Raw genomic sequence first — 23040 nt, forward strand, 5'->3', positions numbered from 1 at the left:
ACAGGACGAGAAAGAGTTCAAGATCATTTTCAACTATATAATGAATTCAAGACTGGTCTGGGTTACAGGAGATCTGTCAGTCAGCATTTCCTCACAGATGAACTCAAGACACTGTGATCTGCTGAGTGCTTTTCTCTGAATCCACCCTGGGTCATCAGATACATCTTAATGCTGCAGTGGAGAGTTATTGCCTGGTGTGTCCAGTTTGTAGAATATTTAAGATATTCTCAATGATCTGGATCCTATTCCTTTGTTCCTTGCTTCTTAGAAGTCATGAAAAAAGTGGGTCACATGGTTCAATAACACAGAACCTTGGAAGAAAAGAGCATTATTTGTCCCATTTATAACTTTTTTTTTTTTTGGCTCCCAAAAGGGAGATGGCTTTTAAGACGCCAGCAATTCCTGACTGTATATGCTTTCAATTTAATATTAGTTCTGGGTAGAGGTTAAGACATAGATGAAAGTTTCTATGCTGTTATTAACTGGATGTACACTGGACCCTACATGACCACATTTCTAGTTAGTGTTTTGAGGGATATGCTGGTTAATTTTAACTGAATGTGACAGAACCTAGAACTATCTGATTAGAGAGTCTCTGTGAGGGATTATTTAGAGCCAGATAGTCTGTGGTCATGTCTGTGGAAGAAGGCCTTAATTGTTAATTTGATGTTAAAAGACTCAGCCCACTGTGGGTGGTATCATTCCCTAGGCAGGGGTTCCTGAATGAGAGGAAATACAAGGAAATATGGATCCAGTCATTTACTCTCCCTTTGCCCTACAGATATGGTAATGCTTTTAGTTCCTGCCTTGACTTCCCTGAAATAACAGGTTACTGCCTGAAACTGTAGACCAAATAAGCCATTTCCTCACAGAATTGCTTTTTGCCACAGAATACGAAATGAAAATACAATAGTAGATTATGGAGTGTTTCAGAGATAGACGATATAGGTGGTTCACTGGTCTATGCATGTGATTTGAAGACAGCCTAGCACAGCTTTTAGTTTCTCTCTCTCTCTCTCTCTCTCTCTCTCTCTCTCTCTCTCTCTCTCTCTCTCTCTCCCTCCCTCCCTCCCTCCCTCCTTCCCTCCCTCCCTCCCTCCCCGCCCCTCCTCTGCCTCTCAGCTGCCACCAGGTAAAGAAGTTGTACTATAGGTTCTGCTGCCTTGGGAAGGAACTATTCTGCCCTGCCCTCCTACTACTTCTGTGGACTGAAATCCCTTGAAACTCTCAGCCAAAATGAACCTATTCTCCCCTACATTGTTTCTGTCAGCTATTTTATCACAAGGATGAGAAAAGTAACTGATGCAGACTTGGCAAACCAATGCAAGATTTGATTTAAAATTAAATCTTTCTCTATAGGATTCAAGGAGCTCAGATTTTGCAATCAGGACAGACAGGTAGATGGCACCCCCTCACCTGGTTCTCAGTAGTAGCATCTTCGCCCCTCCATCCTGAAAGGGGCTCACTTGGCACTGCATCCTCAGCATATTCAAATGATGGGCCAGTGGTAGCCTTTGACTCTGCTCCATTCTGCTTTTCAAAACTAGTTTTTCCTAAAGGAAGGGAGGCACATTAAACCAAACCAAACCAACCAAACAAACAAAAACAACCTTTAACAAATTTAGGGAGAAGAAAGAGAGACATTTAAAAATAATATGAAGGTCTGAAAACAGGGAAAGTTGGGTCTCCTGTATCATCTATGAGCCTGGGTTGTCCAAATATTTCCATAACTGTGTATTCATATCTACAGAAAAGACCTAAAGCATATTGCCTTGGGCCCTAACATCTTTCAAAACAGGTTGAGGCTTTCTAGATTAAAAGAGGGTTCAGCAAGCAAACCAGTAGGGAACTTAAGACCCTCTTTCAAATGCTTTTTATTAATGAGGAATATGTTTTGGAGGCTGTTGTGGTTTGAAGAGAATGCCCCCTTTCCCCAGAGGCTGGTACATTGGAACACTTGGTCCCAGCTGAGAATGTTGTTTGGGATGGTGATAGAACCTTTAAAGGGTTGTTCCCCACTAGAAGGAGTAGGTAACAAGGCAGAGACGTTGATGCTTCATAGCCTGACCCCACTTCTGTTCTCTGGTAATGTGACCAGCTAGCCTCATTCTTCTGCTGCCATGCCTTTCTCTCAACTGTTATGTCTTCCCCGCTATGATGGGCTGCATCTCCTTGGAACTGTGATCCAAAATAAATCCTTTCACAAGTTGTTTTGTCTAGGTATTTTATCACATCGATGAGAAAAGAACTAATTCAGAGGATTAATACCTCATTGAGTTAATGATCTTCCTTGGAAAGAATTTGATTTTTCAGCCTTTCCCAAACATGATTGAGCTGTGTGCCCTTGTTTTCCTTTGCTTTGTGTGTGTATTTATTGTGTGCTAAGCATAGTCTTCCTTGCCTTCCCTATCGACCTTTTCCAGCCTCCCCTCCTTCTCCCCTTTGAGCCCCTACAGTTTCACTTCTAATTTTAACACACACACACACACACACACACACACACACACACACACACACACGACAGTATGTATCTACATAAAAAAATCTATGAACCACAAACCACAAGAAACATACGATATTATACTTTCTGAGAAAGGCTGCATTCCTTTGGTATGCATACCTTCAGTTGCATGCATTTTCCTGGAAATGATATGACTCTGTTATTAGTTGTATGTGACAACAATCCCATGGCGTATACACACCACATTTTGTTTACCTATTCTTTTGTTGATGGACATCTAGGCTGGTTCCATAACTTAGCCCTTGTATCTAGTGCTGCAGGGAGAATGGATTTGGCAAGGGTTTCTTGGAGTCCTTTGGAGAAATACACAGGAGTGGTATAACTGGGTCATAGGGAAGAGTTATTAGTTCTTTTGAGGAATCTCCATACTGACTTGAATAGCAGCTGCACTTTGTACATTCCCACTAGCAGTGGACAAAGGTTCCCTTTGGCCCACATTCTCATCAGCATTTGCTGTTACTTGTTTCTTAACAACTGTTATTTTAACTGGGGTGGGATAGAATTTATGTGCTTTTGACTTGCAATTCTCCGATGGCTTGTGAAATTGAGCATATTTTTCCATGTGTTTGTAGGTGAAGCTGAAGGATCCTAATGGTAACTCCCCATTCAGAATGATGAAGGAAGGTGTTCTATAATTGAATGCCCTTTTATAGCATATATATCTATAGATATAGATGGAAATATATACACAAATATATATATATATACATAGATAGATAGATAGATAGATAGATAGATAGATAGATAGATAGATAGATATGGAACATCCAATGAAACATACATGGAAGAATGGAAGTGAGTCATTTTCTGGAAAATAATGTAACCAAAAATAAATATAAAGCCAACAGTGCCAATCTCAGAAAGATTCTTAGATTTTCTATAGCTACACAAAGGCATAGATCCACAGATGAAGTAAAAATAGAAGGGAAAGTATGTCGATGATCACAGGTATTCATGGGAGAGAGAAGGGAAAGGGAGGGGAGGGATTATGAGTAAGAGTTGCCAGGACATACAATATGTACTTGTATTAAAACTTTAATTATCAAAAGAACATGCCACATGGCCCTCGATAGCAATTTCTTCAGGTGATAAAAAGGTAGTTAGCGAGGCATCGATCAACACTGTGAGATGTGTTCAGATGTGTCCAGCTTTGAAATGGGGATAAGAAAAAGGCTATGTTCAACTGTGTAAATCATGCAGGAAGTGGCCACTGGGAAGAAAGGAAAGGGAATCCCATTTTCCTTTTGTTCCCCAAACTTCTGTACTGCACAATTTCTTACCTAACAAATGGTCACTAAGAAAAACATCAGAGAGTAGCCCTGCTTCGGTGGATGTCAGGATGGGTGACCCCAAGATGGCCTCCTGTCTGCTCACCTCACTCTCTCCCATATACCACCTTTTACAACTCTTTGTGACAATTTAATTAAGACACAACCCTTGGGATTTGGATGCAGCGAATGTAAGTGGCAAGATCAGAACAATCTCCTTCCTGTCTCCTTCTTATGAAGCAATTCAAAGCTTGTGGTTTCTATTCAATTTGTTATAATGACAGTGTTTAATCATGGAGTCTACTCGGCAGCCCGCTGCCGAATTGAGGTCACACATGCGACTATTCAGGCATAGAGCACATAATCTATAACTAAGATTTCGCCCCTGAAGCTCTGGAGGCTGTGCCATTAATTAACACTGCACTTATTTCAAAAATAATATGCATTACGGCCTTTAAAAATGTAACCTTGGCTTGGAAGGAGCGTGAGTCCTGATGAGGCCCCTTGGCCATTGCTATTAATGTATGAAGAGTTTAGTCACAGGAAGAGTCTGATACGTTCATTCAGACCTGTTAAATTAACAGCCTTCTCTTCTAATTTCTCAGAAACCCATAGCATAACCTCCATATGCAGCTCCTATCTGATCTCCTAGCCATAAACATAAGCATTTAGGCTTACGGGCCCGATTCTTGTGCTTATACACATCTCGTCAGAGCCACAGGAGCCAGCGTTAGGAGTACTGAACATCATCCCGGTGTGCAATAAATATTTTTAATCGAGTGAACAATGAAAAAAAAAAAAAAAACCTTTGACCCTCAGCTTGGCCTTGTCTTTAGTCATAAAAGTTTCTTTCCACTGACTGCAGGCGGGTCTCCATGGAAAGGCGAGCTACTCTTCTCTGCAGTCAACACACACTCTGCTGCTGATCAATCAAGCTGAGTCTTTACGGCTCAGCAGCATGCAAATGTACAGGAACGAGGTAGAAATATGACAGAAGACTTACAGTTTCTGGGTAGAGGGCACATGTTTCAGGAACATCAATGCACTGGGGCTAAATTGTTGTTCTACTATACTCGATATATCGTTTTAAAAGAAAAGATTTCTTTTTTGTTTTAACTGTGCACATAGATGTGTCTCTGTTCAGGCTATACACACATGAGTGCAGTACCTACAGGGGCCAAAAGAGGGCATTGGATCCCCTCGAGCTGTTGTTATGGACAGTTGTGAGCTGCCCAATGAAGATTCTGGGAACTGAACTCAAGTCCTCTTCGAGAACTGTATACACTCTTAACTGCTGAGTCATCTCTCCAGCTCTTATATAGCCAACATATTCTATGTGGAGTTATTTTGTTAGGATAAAATCCCATGAATGTATACTGCATGCTTTACTTCATCAACTTACATGGCCATCTGTTGGTCTGATCTTTCCTCCTATGAATGTTTCCTCCTTAACACTAAAAGTTGATGTTATTTTTGTCAATTAGTACATGTGCGTATGTTTTTGAGTATGTGCATGTTGATGTTGGGGAGTTGTCCATGCACGCATATGTGTGTGTGCACATAATAAGTGTGTGCACTCTGTTGTATGGAGATCAGACAGAAACTGGCTATTGCTCCTCAGGCTCTTTGCAGAGGATCTCTCACTATCTTGGATTTAGCTGATTAGTCCAGACTGGCTGGTCAGCAAACCTTAGGGCTTGGCCTTGTTCTAACATTCTTGCACTAAGATTACAGACATAATTTTTTTTTTAAACATGGGTTCTAGGAATTGAACTAGATTTCTAGTGTTGGCCAACTCAAGCACTTAGACCCACTGAGCCATCTCCCCAGCCCCTGATAAGGTCTTTCAGGTGTTGCTTCATTGTTTGGTTGAGGGCGTGCAGAGATTTTCGTGAGTCTGCATTTCAGTGGGGCACAGGTCACTGAGTGACTTGTCTTCTGCTGGGTAGTTTCACAGGTACATCTGCAAACATGTTCTTATGGGGGAGGGGAGGACACACAATCTCATAGAAAAGTAGATGACACTTTACCTGAGGTGGTGGGCTTGGGAAGGTGACTCTGTGAGGCTCTTATCCCTCTGGCCATCATGCTGGGGTCAGATACGGAATGGATGATCGTGGACTCTGAGGAGCTCTGGCTGTCTGTGGAGGAAGGCACTTCACGGTCAAGGGTTTGGGCTCTGGCAGAGGATGGCATGGAAGGGGCTGGCTGGAGAGGCAGGAGGGGATCAGTGTCCTCTGGGGAGTCCTGCTGGCATATATATCGTCCCATTGAGCGATTTCCTGAGTCTGGGAGGGGGAAGGTTCCAATCCCGCTGTCCAATGTTCTCATCTGGCAGTTCGATTCTGACACAGAAACACAGAGGGAGATTAGAGACTTAGAGAAAGGATGTCCCTGAGGCTTGCTGACAGAGAAGAAGGTAAGAAGAAGGTTGTTATTTGGATGTGAGCTGGAGGAAAGGAAGCATCCTGAGGGAACTATTTAGAATTTATCTAAAGGCCAGGGCAGGTGAGTTGACTCTGTAGAAAAGGCCTTTACTTGATTTGGAAGCTTGGTGACCTGCATGTGCCCATGGGAAGGTGGAAGGAGAGAAAAAAACTCCACAGAGTTGTCCTCTATCCTCTACATGCCTACTATGACCTACGTGCTCCCACCCCTGACACTGTGGAGACACACACACACACACACACACACACACACACAATAATAATAATAATAATAATAATAATAATAATAATAATAATAAAACGACAAAAGAAAAACGATACATTTGAAGACAGTGTATTAAATATCCTGCGAACTGTATGAAGATGAGCTTTAATTGAATATGAAACTGTCTCCTCCTCATAATGGTCCATGGTAGGTGGACACAGTTGCATGGCCATACACACCAGATAGGTCTCCAGAGTGATGAGAGAAAAAGGAGCCGCCGTTAAGAGACCGGTGATTATTTTTGATTATCTTTATTTCAGTCTGAGGCTCATACAGCTTCAATTAGGTGAAGTTTATTAACTGAAATAAAGTGAGTAATGAGCACATGTAACAGACTGGAGTGCTGTTCTGACAAAGGGGATGGCGTGTCTCCTGCGTGAATTATCACCACTAGGCAGCTGACCCAGTCCTCAGCCTCTAGATTGGACAGTGAAGTCAGTTTATTTGAAATGTACTTAGGGGTCAGAGAAGCAATAGGCATGTGATATGTGTTTCCCAGACACCTTATGGAGAAGGGGTAGGGCTGCTCTGCCTCTACTACTTTATGTAGTGACAAAACTCATCGCAACCTATTGTGTTTGTGTGTCCATGTGTATGTGTGTGTTTGTGTATTTGTATGTGTCAAGTCTAGAAGTCAATGTCTGGTGTCTTCCTCAATTATGCTCATATAAATATAAAACCAGATAGATGCATATAAAACCATATGTATTTACCATAAAACCATATATATTTACCATATATATATATTTACTATGTATATGATATGATGCATTCAGTAAATTTTATCTTAATCTTCATAAGAAGTTTACATAGAAAATTTCTGACAAAATTTACTTCTTATTTAATTTCTAAGATGCAAAAGTGGTTTACGAAAGCTAATGAGATAGTCTCCAAAATATGATTGTCATATAGAGTTTCTGATCTTACGATAAAAATCTCAGAATGAAATGTCCTTGTCATCTTATAAGCCTCTTTTAAGTCTAGGACTGGGTAGGAGGTGCATCTTAGCACTGTTTTGAACACAGTGTGGGATGGAATAGCTATGATAGAATCTTTGTGGTTACCAGCTGTCATGTCTCCAGTGCTGTATGAAGAGTGCCTTGTAGTATGGCGGCCAATAGAGTGGGGTCTCTGCACAAGACGGAGTTCAAGCTATAGCCTTCCATATGTATTAAAGTTTGGTTTTTAACCAATCTCTGCAATTTAGACTGGCACTGTCATACTGCATGATAGAAAAGAATGGGAAAATAAATGGTACCACGGGTCAACTGCTCAGTGTGCTGATTATGTGTTAGGACAGACCTGAGAGGCATCTGTAAGTGTTGAACACAATCTTGCTTAGCCATCAGTTAGTACCCAACTCCAGTATGCCCATCACATCCCCCCCTCAAACTTCTTCACTGTAAGTAGTAGCATACAGAGGACTTTTCAATACAGAGGTAAAACGAAAGGAAGATGATTTTGGAAGTTAGGAGGCTGTGGTTGTTTAAATGAGAGATATCCTCCTCTGGCTCAAGCATTCCAACACTTGGTCTCAGTTGGTGGTGCCATTTTGGGGAGGTCATAGAACCTTTGGGAGGTGGAGCCTTGTTAGACAAAGTATAGCACTGGGGCTGGTATTTGTGTGTAAGTAGTCTTGCCACACTTCCAGGTCGCACTCCGTACTTTACACTCTTACGGGTGAGAAGTGAGCTCTCATCTGTCAGCTCCTGTTGCTGTGCCTGTCACTTGCTGCTATGCTTGCTCGCCATGATGGATCCTCACCTCCCTATAACTGTAAGCTCAAATAAAACTCCTTCTTCTGTAAATTGCTTTGGTCGTAATAGTTTATCAAAGCAACAGAGAAGTATCTAATATAGAAACAGTGTCCTTCTGTAAAAGGGGACTTCAATCTTCACAGTATTTACTGGATGGAGTGAAGCTCAGTTCCCATCTTCAATACGGTGTCCTTCCCTTAGTATACTATAGGATCTGGATTCAGCTATGGGCTGTAGGGTCCCTGACTCCCATGGCTGTGCTCTTGGAGGTGCTTTTGTCTTCTAGGCTCAGAAAGGCAGAATCTCAGCCTTTTTCATTTCAGGGCCTCCACATGGTCAGCTTTACTGTTAACCACTCTTCCAGATAACTCACTGAATGAGAATGGTACCCATAGGTTCAATTATTTAAATGTTTGGTTCCTAGTTATTGGACTATTGGAAAGGATTAAGAGGTGTGTAACTGGGGGGTGGGATCTGAGGTTTCAAAAGCCCACATCAGCACTTCAGGCTCTCTCTCTGTCTCCCCACCACCACCACCTGCTGCCTGTGCAAAGTCTCAGCTACTCCTCCAGCACCGTGCCAGCCTGCATGCCACCATGCTTTTCACCATGATGGTCATGGACCCAGTCTCTGATGTGGTCAGCAATCCCAACTAAATGTTTCCTTCTGTAAGTTGTGCTAATTAGAACAGTAACTAAGATATTCACAAAGGAGACTCCATGCTCACAGAGTGATTGTTAGAACAGACGATGAGCTGTTTATATGAGAAGATATATTCTTAAGAGATTTTTCCTCCCTCCCTCCCTCCCCCCCTTCCCTCCCTCCCTCTCTTCCTTCCTTCCTTCCCTTCTCCCTCCTCTCCCTTCCTTCTTCCCATATAAAAATGTTGAGTGTCAGCTGGCTGCTTAGCCAACAGAGCTAAATTGTGTGCTCCCAGTTTAGTGAGAGACCTTGTTATTGAAATGATCATAGGAGCTAGAGTGATGGTTCAGTGGTTGAGAGTACTTGATGCTTTTCCAGAAGTTCCAAGTTCAAGTCCCATCACCTACATGGAAGTTTACAACTGTGTGTAGATCCAGTTCCAGGAGCTGTGGCACTGTCTTCTGACCCTTACTAGAACAAGGCCCCTATGTGGTTCATAGATATACATGCAGAAAAAAAATATACATACATACATACATACATATATATATACACACACACATGCATGCATGCATACATACATACATACGATAAAGAATAGAGCAACTGAGGAATATATCTGAAATCAACCTTTGGACCTCCACATGTTTATGTACATATGTGCACTCATAATTCATACATACATGAACACATACAGACACAGGAAAGGGAGAAAGACTATCAGCTTTTCTTTCAGAGATCTCCACCCCCTGAGTCTGGATGTTTCTGCTAGGTCTCTAAGGGTCCAAAACAAAAGAGTGAAGGAACTGTCTGTTTTGTGCCATTGGCCTGGAAGTTTCTGGCATCCGTCCCCTCCTTTCTTTCCCCATGAGCACACAGTACTGTCAGACCAGAAGCTGTAAACCTGGCTCGTAGAATTCCTACGTTCTCAGAGGGCTATTTGCATAGACACACTCAGAACCCACTTGCTAATAACAACGTTTTCTTTCTAATTTCTAAAGATCCCGGATGGCCAGTGTGGGGGACATGAAGGTGTCCTGTGTAAGAGCAGATGGAATGGGCTGCGGGCGGGTAGGGGCTCAGGCAGATGCCCGATTTCACCCTCAAGCAGATTCCTTCAGAATCCATCTACCTCGGGAAGCCAGGATGTATTGAAAGTGCTGATGCATCTTCTGTAGTTGCCTTAAAGTGCTATTAGCTTCCTGTAGTGCACAAAGAGATCGTAACTTGAAACAGCGTTGGCTACTGTACTTCTGAGGCAAGTTATTTTTTCCCCTCTCAGAGAACTGTAAGAACTCATAAAATAATTAGATGGCTGCAGGAAGAGCAAAGTTCACAGGACCAAGCCTGCTTGGAATTTTCAATGAGTTAACTTGGTCTTGCCCTAGACAGATGTCAAGTTCATATCTGTATCTGTGAATGTGGCTGCCAAAGGTGCCTTGCTAATGAGTTCAAAGGTTGGGTCACTCAGTGTTCCAGCAGGCTTCAGTCTTCCTAGGTCACCAATTACATCGCTGGCCTTGGCTCACCGGCTCACCTACTCCCATTACTCCATTTGTCTTCTATTCGCCTCTCAATGCAAACTCTTATACCTGCCACTGCTGACACCTCCCGGAAGTTTCACGGGATGACGTGGGGCACAGAAGACTAGTCATTTCAAAGCTGAGCTTAGAACGAAAACCAGATGACTCATTGAAAACAATCCCAGCTCTCAGGACACAGGCCACTTGAGCACTCCTCAGCCCAGAGCATCAGGGATGCACTGCGGCTGGTCAGCAGCAGGACCTGAAAAAATCTTACAAAGTAATGGCCTCCGAACCTTCCTTTCCTGACACAGTGAACGCACTGGAGGTGCCTGGTTTGCAAAGGGACAGATGTGCTTTCTGTTCTCAGAACAGGATAAGGCATTTCCAAAAGGACCTCTCTAAAATGATTCAGCTAAGGAGTCTCCTCTGGCACAGACTTCAGGAGTAAGGAAGTGACATTATTGGAGAGGTCAAGAGCAGCTCAGGGACAAACAAGGAACAGAGGTCCGGTTTGAGATGGTGGCAGGGAGGGAAATTTTTAAGAAATGTCTCCTATGGGGCTTTTAAACTTTTAACTTCAGGCATTAGATACAAAATCCCCAGTTAGTGCTGGGAAACACCTCTTTTAGGAATGCCTGCCAGGTAAGAATGGAGATCTGAATTTGGTAAAAATCTAGGCGTGGAGGCACAGAGCTGGGAGGGTGGAGACAAGAGCCCCTGGAGCTCCCTGTACAGTTAGACTAACCAGTGAGCTTCAGGCTCACTTAGAGACCTTATATAAAATAAAATAAAATAAAAACAAGGCAGAAGGCAGTGGAGGAAGACATGTACATATTCACAATCCACATTGACATGTACCTCCCAGTACACACACACACACACACACACACACACACACACACACACACACACACACAGAGTCAACAAAAAAGCAAATAAACAAGGTGAATCTGAAGACACAGAAGAATGAAATTGGAGACCACACGCATTGGGACTGGAAAGATTAGATTTACAGAGCTGCTTGGTTTCTTGCTGATTTGGGGTGGGGGAAGGGAATCAAGGGATGTTTGACTTTCATAATCTGAGTTCATTTCTTTACTCAGTCCAGGAAATTGCTGACAATGCAGTGCTTAGTAAGTCTCCATTAGCAGCTGTGGGAAGGTTCCTGTAGGTACTTAACAACTGTATACTTAGACATCCAAAGCAAACCAAGATGTTGAAGCCAATGCAACACTGTTTGTGGCAGCAAGGTACATTTTACTAAATAAGCAATCATTTTATTTTTATAATATGTTCTTTGTAAAATGGATTTATTGATTCATATTTTTATGTGCAGTGGTGTTTTGCCTGCATGCATGTCTGTTATATGGTACAGGATCCCCCAGAACTGGAGTTCCAGACAGTTGTGAACTGGTATGTATGTGTTGGGAATTGAACCTAGGTCCTTTGGAAGAGCACCCAGTACTCTTTTTTTTTTCCATTGAATATTTTTATTTACATTTCAAATGTTATTCTCTTTCCCGGTTTCTTGGTCATAAGCCCCCTAACCCATCTCCCACCCCTTTTTTATAAGGCTGTTCCCCCTCCCCAACGCCCATTCCCCTTCTCCCCCAACATTGCCCTACACTGGGGGATCCAGGACCAAGGGCTTCTCAGTTCAGTGATTTGCTGCTAGCATTTGCTTCTGTATTTGTCATGCTCTGGCTGTGCCTCTCAGGTGACAGCTATATCAGGCTCCTGTCGGCATGCACTTCTTAGCTTAATCAATATTGTCTTTGGTGGATATCTCTATCTCTGTCTGTCTGTCTGTCTGTCTATCTATCTATCTATCTATCTATCTATCTATCTATCTATCTATCTATCTATCTGGGCTGTATACTCATGTAGGGCGGGAACTTAATGGCCGCTCCTTCAGTCTCTGCTTTGTCTCCATATGCCCTCCTATGAATATTTTTGTTCCTCTGTTTAAGAAGGAGTGAAGCATCCACATTTTGGTCATTCTTCTTCAGCTTCATGTGGTCTGCATATTATATCTTTGGTAATTCAAGCTTTTGGGCTAATATCCACTTATCAGTGAGTGCATACCATGTGTGTTTTTCTGTGATTGGGTTACCTACTCAGGATGATATTTTCCAGTTCCGACCATTTGCCTACGAATTTCATAAAGTCATTGTTTTTGATAGCTGAGTAGTATTTTACTGTGTAGATGTACCACATTTTCTGTATCTATTCCTCTGTTGAAGAGCATCTGGGTTCTTTCCAGCTTCTGGCTATTATAAATAAGGCTGCTATGAACATAGTGGAGCGTGTGTCTTTGCTGTATGTTGGAGCATCTTTTGGGTATATGTCCAGTAAAGGTATGGCTGGGTCCTCAGGTAGTGCAATGTCCAATTTTCTGAGGAACCACCAGTCTGATTTCCAGGGTGGTTGTCCCAGTCTGCAATCCCACCAACAATGGAGGAGGGAAGAGCACCCAGTATTCTTAACCACTGAACCAATCTTAGGCAATTACCTTTTGGTAACTAAATCCTTGTGAATGAGTACATTAGAATTATTAATTAGCAATTAATGAATATGGAGCAGAATAGCTATGGTTGGATACAAGCTGTATTGTATGTAAAAGTGAGGGAGCCATTTTCTTAAGAGATCTACTTTGGAGCCAGAATCCTCAGTCATTAAAAAAAAAAGAGAGAGAGAGAGAGAAAGAAAGAAAGAGAAATTGTGTATATGACTTTGCCTTTAGTTAGACTTGGGACATTACAGGGAACAGTTGAAAATTAGCTCACATGATTTGTAGTCAATGACCTGTCACTGCGTCCTGAGACATGTTCTGAGATATTACACAGGTTGGATATCCCTTACCAAAACTGCTTCAGAGGGTTTTCAGTATTCACATAGCCTTTCAGATGACTCTCTAAAGATCCAAAATTAGAAACATTCTAAATTCAAAAGATTTTTATATGTCTATGTATGTATGCATACTATATGTGCACATGCTCTGATAACTATTCAATGTTTATGTGTTTGTGTGTGCAGGCTGTTGTTCAGAAACCAACCTTGTCTATTATTCCTTCAGTGCCATTCACCCGCTGTTCATGGTTAAGTGCTTTGGCTTGTAGGTGGGCTTTTTAGCCAGAGAGTCCTAGTCATCCATGTATCTCTGTCCCACCAGAGCTGGGATTAGGAACTTGTGCCACCATAGTTGGCTTTTTCTTTGGTTTTGTTTTACATCAGTTGTAGAGATTGAACTCTAGTCCTCATGATTACAAGATGAACACTTCCCAGATTGAACTGTCTCCTCAGTCTCTATACCTAGAACTGTGCGAGCATTATATCTGCATCTCCAAAACCTGACAAGCATGTTGGGTTTTGGATCATATCTTGGGCAGACCCAGGCCATGACTGCTTCACTGCAATGAACTCGTCCCTTGCAGATTCAAATGAATCACATTACTAATCATTTTCTGCCTTTAACACCCAAAGATCCCAAGAAAACAGAAAACACAAAACCCAAATCTCTCTCTATTTTCACTTTGAAAATTCCTGCTCTATCTATAAAACCTTGAGCTGAAAGCCCAGTGTGGTAGCATAGAGACGGAGGCAGGGGCATCCCTGGAGTTTGCTGACCAGCTAGCCTAGGTCAATTGGTGAATTCCAGAACAGTCAGGGACCTTGTTCAAATCAACACAGCACTTGAGAAATAGCTAACGACACACACATAAACACAGACACACAGACACACACACACACACCCCACGTCAGCCAGACACACAGTGAAAATCCATCACAACACAACAGCCATTTTATTTATTATTGGGCACAATTTCCTTATTTGCCTATAAACCACGTAGTCATATAAATGCGTCTTAGTAAGGATCATCTCCAGGTTTGTACACATCTTTAAGCAACATGGTGTGGTACTGGCAATGAAACTTAAACCACAGACGGGAGCACAGATTTCTTTATTTGCACATCCCTCTCTTCATCTGTCTGGCTGAAATAAGCTTAAGAAAAAAAATCCAAGCCAGTTGCCAAAACCCTATCCATTAAACATAGGTTATTTGTTTTAAGTTTGCCCCACCATTTTTTCAGGCAGTACAAAAAAACAAACAAACAAACAAACAAACAAACAAACAAACAAAAAACAGATTAAACTGGTGATTCATCACCAATCGTTTGGTAACTTTTGGCTGTGGCATGAAGATGACCTTCTAGAAGGTTAAATTCAGTGGGATGGCTTGGGATGCTCGAGAATCCTCTTCAGTCTCTGAGTTCAAGCCGAGTTTAAGCCATCTGGGGCATGAAGAATGTATAGGAGGAGAATGTGAATTTGTTTTCCAATCCTTTGAGCTTTTCCTTGGCATGAAAAACACCAGATGTTGGGAATTTTGGTTCACTGTTGTATAGGGAGCGGGTATAAGCAAAAGAGTAGAACATTAAGAGGAAATAAAATATTGAAAGGAAAGGCCAGTAAGATGTCTCAGCAAGGAAAGAGCTCATAGTGCAAGCCTAATGATCTGAATTTGATCCATGCAACATGCAGAAAGCCCTGTACAGTAGCACGAATCTCTAAGGCCAGGACTCCTCCTGTGAGATAGGAAATGGAGATAGGCAAATTCCTAGAAGTCTGTGGATCTACCCTGGAGTACATAGGCAAAAAGAAATAACAGGAAAGACCTGTCTTGACAAGGTAGTACGAGAGAACTGACTCCCCTAAGTTGTCCTCTTACCTCAAAATAATACTATGTCATGAATGTTCTAACACACACACACACACACACACACACACACACACACACACACACACACACACAAATAACATATTAAAATTTTAAAGGCAAATAGTAGATCCTGAAAGCGCTTTGTAAAGATAAAGGGGAAGCTATTTTGAATGAATATACAAAAGAACCACCTGAGGCTGGGTTAGTACCCTTCAAAATTAATATTTGGGGACAGGAATATCACGAATGATTTTAATAGGTTGTTGCTGGGGGATATGAACTAGAGAAGGATAGAAATGTGTTGTAAATGCCTGTAGACCTTACCCTCAGAAATCTTCCTTGCATTTACATATACAATGAAACCCTCTTAAGGAATGTTCCTTCCTGCTATTGATGGATGACTTCTGACATTGTTCTATGGATTACTATTCTCAGATTTTCTATATAATTCTTCGAATCTCTATTGATTTTGCCATTTAGTGTGTGTATGTGTATGTGTATGTGTGTGTGTGTGTGTGTGTGTGTGTGTGTGTGTGTGTGTATTTGTGTGAGCAGGGTATGTGCATCCCTATGTATGTACCTGTGGCCAAAGAGGCAAAAATAACACTGTGTCTTTCTCATTCTCTCTCCACCTTAGTTTTTGAGATAAGGTCTCTTACTGAACCTTAAAGTTTGCCAATTTCTTTAGACTGGCTAACCAGTCTTCCTATCTTTGTCCCTTAAACAATGGGATTACAGGTATGTACTGAGGTGACTAGCTTCTACGTGGGTGACGACTATCAAACCCAGATTCCCATGCATGCTCAGTTAACACTTTCCCAACTGACCCACACCTACTGCCCTTGAACCTTTCTTGATCTCACAAAATTAAAGATTGATCTCTACTCTATCATCCCCTCAAAATTCTGAGATCAAGTCCTGACCCCGTCATATCTTGCTATGGTAGTGTGCCTATTTTAGAAAACAATGCTTAGGCTTTTCTTCACCAGGATAGTCAAGCATGGGCTAATGGACAGGCTTTTTTGTGGTTCTCCTTCACTGACCTAGGGATGGATGTGGATCCCAGATGCCTAGATCAATTCTTTAGTTAATTGTCAATTACAGCACACAGTCCTCATGCAACTCAGCTTTCTCAGCTCTTTGCAAAGCAATGGGTACCCCTTCCTGTTTTCAATTCAGGTAAAATTTTGGTCTTCTTAGCATGGCATTTTTCTATCTGAAGATATATCAACCTTAAATAAATAAAGTTAAAAATTGCACACACACACACACACACACACACACATACACACACTTTTATAATTCAATGCATATGTGGAGGTCAGATATCAGTCTTCACCTTCCTCCTAGTTGAAATGGGGTCTCTTGTTTGTATTGTATATGCAGACTAACTGACTTAGGAGCTTTTGGGAATTCTGTCTCTTCCTTCAAATTCTATAGACCAGCTGGTAGTCTAGATATGTGTTACCCTGTTGGGCTTTTATCTGGGATCTAGGGAGTTGAACCCAGGTCCTCCTGCTTGTGAAGCAAGGGCTGTATCTATTGAGTCATCTCCCCAGTGCTCAATAAAATTAATTGTATCAGCATAACTTTCTAAAGTACCACAATGGTTTGTTCCAGCCCTGCCCCGTGTTCATCATTTTCCTAATCATAGAAAAACCAATTTATCTCTCCTCTTTTTCCTGTTATCTTTATCTCTTCTTGGTTATTTCCCCCACAGCCTGATTATAACAGAGCTGTATCTGTGCATCCTTTAATCCACTTTCAAACTGGTACTTATGTAAAGGCATTTTAAAGGTCTAGACGGATGATGTTTACTGATTCTACACAGTGAACAAACTCATTACATTCCCGGATGAGTAAGTTATGGTTTCTCCTTGGAGAATGCACAACACTGCTATCCTAAAAGGTTATTCGTGTCGCCATTCAATTGCTGTTCTCTCTCCCTCCTGCCTTCTCCCTCCTTCCTCCCCTCCCTTCAGCCACTCTAGCTGTCTTGACAAAACAAAGTGAAAACTGAACAGTTATCTGGTTGAATCTGATGGACACTGATGGCTATTATGGGTAATTCTGCCTCTCTAAATCTCTACTACTCCATATCAAGCATGATGCATCCTATAGACATTTGCCTCTACTCCCCATCTCACCTGCCTGATAGCATCTGCTTTGATAAGGCACATGAGAGAAGTGAGGAAAGAAAATAAATTAGGGGCGGGATGCTGTGGAAAAGGATTCTAAGGAGTTTTACTTTGCAAGAAGCATACAAATCAAGATTCATGCAAAGAGTCAGACCTGTCAACTTAGCAACTAATAAAATGTTAACTGAGGAGTTCTCTCTCTCTCTCTCTCTCTCTCTCTCTCTCTCTCTCTCTCTCTCTCATACACACACACACAGAAGCATACATATATTAATACTCAAACCCATAGATACATATACATTTCTATGATATACATATATACCATGAGCATACACATGCACATAATAGAGATACCCATATATACATGCATACATACATACATACATACATACATACATACATACATACATGTATACAAAGGCCAAATTGACATACCTACACACATGTGCATGTACACACTCATACACACACACACACACAAACACACACACCCTCACAGCCACACACACGCAAGCTATGCTGTCTTTATAAATTGCATAGCAGGCTGCACAGAACTTGATCTCTAAATCAAAATGAGACTGAGCTTATAATTTCTTCAGACAAGTGCCTGGATTTGGTTTCTGAACTCTGAGAGAGAATTCCTATAGAGCCCGGAGGTCTTGCTGGATTGGAGAGATAATGCAGACATTAAGGGAGAAGAGACCTGGCAGCTAGGACTGCACTACACTGGAGAGGAAGGCTGGTAACAGGGCTTTTCTTACAGTCTTGTCCGAGTGCAGCACATGCATGAGGTGAGGCTCAGTTCTCAGAGACAATTACTATGAAGCACTAGGTTGCATAATTCCTGGAGCTCATGCAAGACAGAAAATAATAAGACATTTCAACCATCAGGAGAGGTGAAGCCCTTCAATATGAAGAACATAGAATTCAAGGGGAGTTCAAACCTCAGGAGTGAAATTAAATCGTACTCAGAATAGAAGCTCCCTAGACCAGTCATAGCAGAACGTGGATGTAAGCCTTGAAAAAGAAAACCTCTGTGCTAATATACAAAGTGTGTCCAGTGGTCTACAGAAAGACAACAGGTGTAATTCACAGTCTCTTGTGATTGATTAAAAATCATCAGGCATACAGAAGAGCAGATGATTGGGCTTCCTACCCAGGGGAGAATTAAACCAGAAGAAACCAAAAGAAATGATAGAGATAAGGAAGTTAATAAATAAGAACTTGAAATCATTATTGGTAACACTATAAAAATACAAAGAGGTATAAAAGTTGTACACAATCAGGATGGATCAAAATCGTCAAGACGGCCACACGGAAATCATCACCACAGGAAGCTACATGCAAATGAGAGCTACATTGCATGGGATTAGTAACAGAGAAGCCAGGTACAGCAGACTCAGCAATGAGATTGAAGATAAAATAAATAGCTCAAAATAGAACTCGGGAAACAAAGGCAAGGACAAAATTGTAAAGAACAGCGGAGTGTCAGTGACCTGGGAGTCTATACTAAGTAGGTAAATAGGCTCTCCTCAAACTACGGAAGCAAAGAAAAGAGAGGAAAGAAATGAAAAATAACCATAAATGTTACCGAATTTAATGAATAACCATAAAATCCAACATCCAAGAAACTCAACTAATCCTAGTCAGACCAAAAATGAAGAAAATTCACACAAGACGCACCTTACCTAAATGCTTGAAAATGTGTGGTAAAATCTTGAGAGAACCTGACAGGAGACTTTCCAGAGGAACCAAGAGAGACAGCAGACTGCATGTTAGAAACCATGAAAGCCAGGAGACAGATAGTGGACCACTGTCCTTAGGCTGCTAAGAGGAACAGCCTGGTGATACTGAAAACATTAACTTCTGTGGTTAAACACTTGTCCCACAAATGGGAGGGCCAGTTTGAATCCCAGAAATCATGAGAATACAGGGTAGGGGTGGCAGCCTACCTGTAATTTCTGCATTGGAGACATAAAATCCACAGAATATGTGGCTAGCCATAAATTGGTGAGCTCTGGATGTGACTGAATGACATAGCTTGATGAATAAGGTGAAGGAATAACCAAGGAGAATTCTTGACATCAATAATTTTGGACAGAGAGAGGAGGGGAGAGAGGGAGGGGGAGGGAGGGAGGGAGGGAGGAGGGAGGGAGAAGAAGAAGAAGAAGAAGAAGAAGAAGAAGAAGAAGAAGAAGAAGAAGAAGAAGAAGAAAGAAGGAGGAAGAAGAAGAAAGAAGGAGGAAGAGGAGGGAAGGAGGGAGGAAGAGAGAGAGAGAGAGGCACACAAGCAGACACACATATGTGTAAGCACATACACACACCCTACATATGTGTCTATACTGAGTAGCTGGTTTTAAAAACACCAAATGAATGATTGATTGGATGAATAAATCAATAAACCTAAAAACTAAACAAGAAAGACTAAGAAAAGTCTAATTGACATATAACAGATACATGCAAATTAATGCATGTAGGAATTAATCAAAACGAAGTTTGAGGTGTTGCACTAACATCAAACCATGCCAACTTCCGACAGAAATGCTTCCGGGGTGAAGACCACATGTTAGGGGTGTTATTATTCATTGAGTAGACCTGCTTATCCTAGGAGTGAGTGCTGGCAGCCTAGAACTCTGAAATGTAAGAGGCAAACCTGTTGAGTCACTGACATGAGCTAACCCTGAAATGAGGAGAAGACCACTCTGAAGCATAGAACAGATGGAGACATAAATGAGAGATGGGCAAACAGGACAGGAAGAGGCATTTGAATCCCATCCTACTCGGATCAGAATCTTTTCACATAAAGATTCATCGAGGTAGGCCAAGTCCACTATTATGAAAGATGCCTCACCGAACTAAAGATCTGTTGAAATTATACAAAATATATTTTATAAGGATTATAGAAGTAAGCCATAAAGGAACGGAAGATAGATAAAAATTCAAATTCTTTGAAACTGAACAGAATATGACTACATGCTCTGCAATTTAAAGGTCAAATTAGAAAACAGCTTGACTCAAATGAGCATGAAAACACAACAGGATATAACAAAAGTGATGAACAATTCAAATATTGTGTTATAGCCAGGTAGGAACATTAAGAACACAGGAGACACAGAAAATGTAAACAAGTTTAGAATTTGTGATGTTACACATATTAATTTTGTTATTTAACAAATTCATATATAATGTATTTTGATTACTAGCTTTATCTGCCCTAATTAATAAACTTAAAAATAATTTGGGGATGAAGAGATGGTTCAGCAGACCTTGCTGGTTTGTGGAGGGCCTGGGTTCAGTTCCCAGCACCCACTACAGGCAACTCATAAAACCTGCAACTGTAGCTCCAAGCGATCCACCAGTTCTGACCTCTGTGGACACACACACACACATACGCCCAAGCAGACACGCACGTTTCCACATAATTCCTTTGAGTGATCCAGATAACCTCACAGGTCATTAAGCTAGAGCAATGGCGACCTGTTTCTTTGGCTGATCCTTAGGCCTCTATCTGTGGGGAAAAAAAGCCTTTAATCATAGCTCCCTAGGACAGGTCACACACCAGAGTGTTAGAGGGCAGCACTGCTTTTCTCCTTACAGATTATATCAAAGAACCAGCGAGGCAGGGTAGGTACTGTGAGGCCCTTCCCTGACTCATTCCAACGTTTCTGTCTAAATTGGGGATGTATATGACTAAAGATATAGAGATGGAGGAACAGATTCCCTGAGTTAATAAGTGTCACGGTCCTAAGGCACAGCAGATTCAGGCTCAGTTGTGTTTCTAGCGTGCTATTCTGGTTCCTAAAATGTCAGCAGTGGCTTATGGAAGACACGAAGGCTCGGGGATTAGTTCAGCACCTTGGATTCTGCCCTTGAAGTTTCAACTTCCTTTCTTTTCTTTTTTTTTCTTTTTGGCTTTCTTCTTTGTTTAGGAGAAATAAACCAGATTTGGCAGAAAATGTGATGAGAAACTGCACCATTTTGATCCAAGGATAATATGTGAGAAATTGAAAGATGTTATCAAGAATGCGTGTTGATATCATCCTCAGCTATTTTCATAACATGGCCTTCCAAGAGGGCGGCCGTGATGTCACTGCATGTTGAATGATACACAATGTGCAACTGCTTCTTTAGGAGCTACCTCATGGGGACAGGACAGGAAAGATGTGTACAAGATACGGCCAGTTCCTTCATATCAGAGAGCAGCGTTATGGCATGAGGAGAGGCATGCTACAATAAGAAGGAGGGCTAAGAAAGGGGGAAAAACAGAAGAAGGTTGTGCATTGACTATGAAACGGAGATTGCTGACATGCTTGAATGCTGACGTGCCAAATGGAGGCACTGTTTGGGAAGGTTGGGGGAACCTTCAGGAGGTAGATGTCTGTGAGACAGTGGTGGTAGGCTTTGAGGTTTGATAGCCTGCCCCACTTCCTGTTCACTCTCCACTTCCTGAATGTGGATGCAACATGACCAGCCAGTTTCGTGCTCCTGGCACCATGCCTTCCCTGCCTGGAGGGAGCAGGAGGGGGAGCCATCCAGAATGACTGTATCCCAACAGAACTGTAAACCAAAATGTCTCCTTGAGACTTCTGTTTCGTCAAGGAATTTTTATCACAGCAACAGAAAAAGTCACTAGGACCAAGGTGACCAATAGGGATGGGGAGACAGAAGGGAAGGGGGAAGAGGAGGAAGGAGAAGGGAAGACGAGGAGGATGGGGAAGAGCAGGGAGGGGATGGGAGAGGAGCAGCAGCTAGGGAATGCTCAACTGTGTTCTGAAGCTGTAACTGGAATGTTCTAACAACATCTGACCTTCTCCATAAGCAGCAGTGCCCGGGAACAGGGAAGGAAATGGAGAACAGCATCGTTGATGATTGGGAATAAACAGGAAGTCAAAAGCTGCAGGATAATAGTGCTGAGAAGTCCCTGTGAACGCTAGAGAGTCACAGCACACTTACAGAGCCCAGCCTTACTAGTCCCAAGCAGGCCTGGGAAAGGGAGGAGGAGGGGTGGGATGAGGAGGCCACGTGTTTCTTCTGTGGGTCCTTAGTACCTCAGAGGAAGGGAGCAAGCTGAAGCTCTGAAGGTTTGTGTGGCTAGATCTGATTGACTGTGCGGGAGACAGAGACAGCTCTGTGAGGCTCAAAGCCCACGCCATCTGTTTTTGATGAATTCCTTAGCTTCTCTAGCAAATGTCTGCAGAAGGCCATCCTACATCAGAGTTTATTGCCCTCATGAACAGAAACGCACTAATAGGCATGGTCTATTGTTTAGTCATGCCCTGCCTGCTTCTGCAGCAAAGCTCCCTTCATACACTGGTCATGCCAGGGGTTAGATGATCAGTATATCAGGATTCAAGGATCCCCGTGCCATTAGCAAAGTAGACACCTTGCTTTCTCACACAGGGGTTGCTAAACCATGAGCGTCTCTTATTCTAGCCACAGTGTACCATCTATTCTAGCAATTTCATTATGAAATTCAAAACAATGGACACACACAAACACACACACACACACACACACACACACACACACACACACACACACCCCTATCTTTCTGGGATAAACTCAGCACAAATCTCCACTTATTACAGACTGTGGATATACTGACTGGATGATAAAGGGGGTGTTTGTGTGAGGGCTAGAATGGGTGCATCTGTGTAAACATGTGCCTGTGTGCACATGGAGAACAGAAGTCAAGAGTGGGCATCGTTCCTTAGGCACTGACCATCTTGTTTGTATGATGCAAGGTCTATCCCTG

At 42.1% G+C, this 23040-nt stretch overlaps 1 protein-coding gene across 16 annotated transcripts in view; it reads right to left on the bottom strand.

The window, feature by feature from the left end:
* Positions 1–23040, bottom strand: part of Nckap5 (NCK-associated protein 5) — a 913274-nt gene that overhangs the window by 60871 nt on the left and 829363 nt on the right. For 15 of the 16 annotated variants that reach the window (XM_017599040.3, XM_039091169.2, XM_039091162.2 and 12 more), the window contains 2 exons: positions 5820–6134; positions 1417–1553 (listed from right to left, as the gene is read on the bottom strand). In XM_017599040.3, coding sequence (XP_017454529.1) covers positions 1417–1553; positions 5820–6134 — 452 coding nt within the window. The remainder of the gene's footprint in view (positions 1–1416; positions 1554–5819; positions 6135–23040) is intronic. The other variant, XM_063272676.1, reaches the window with a different exon arrangement.

This window comes from Rattus norvegicus, chromosome 13 (assembly GCF_036323735.1).
Source record: "Rattus norvegicus strain BN/NHsdMcwi chromosome 13, GRCr8, whole genome shotgun sequence".
In the NCBI taxonomy this organism is placed as follows: Eukaryota; Metazoa; Chordata; class Mammalia; order Rodentia; family Muridae; genus Rattus; species Rattus norvegicus.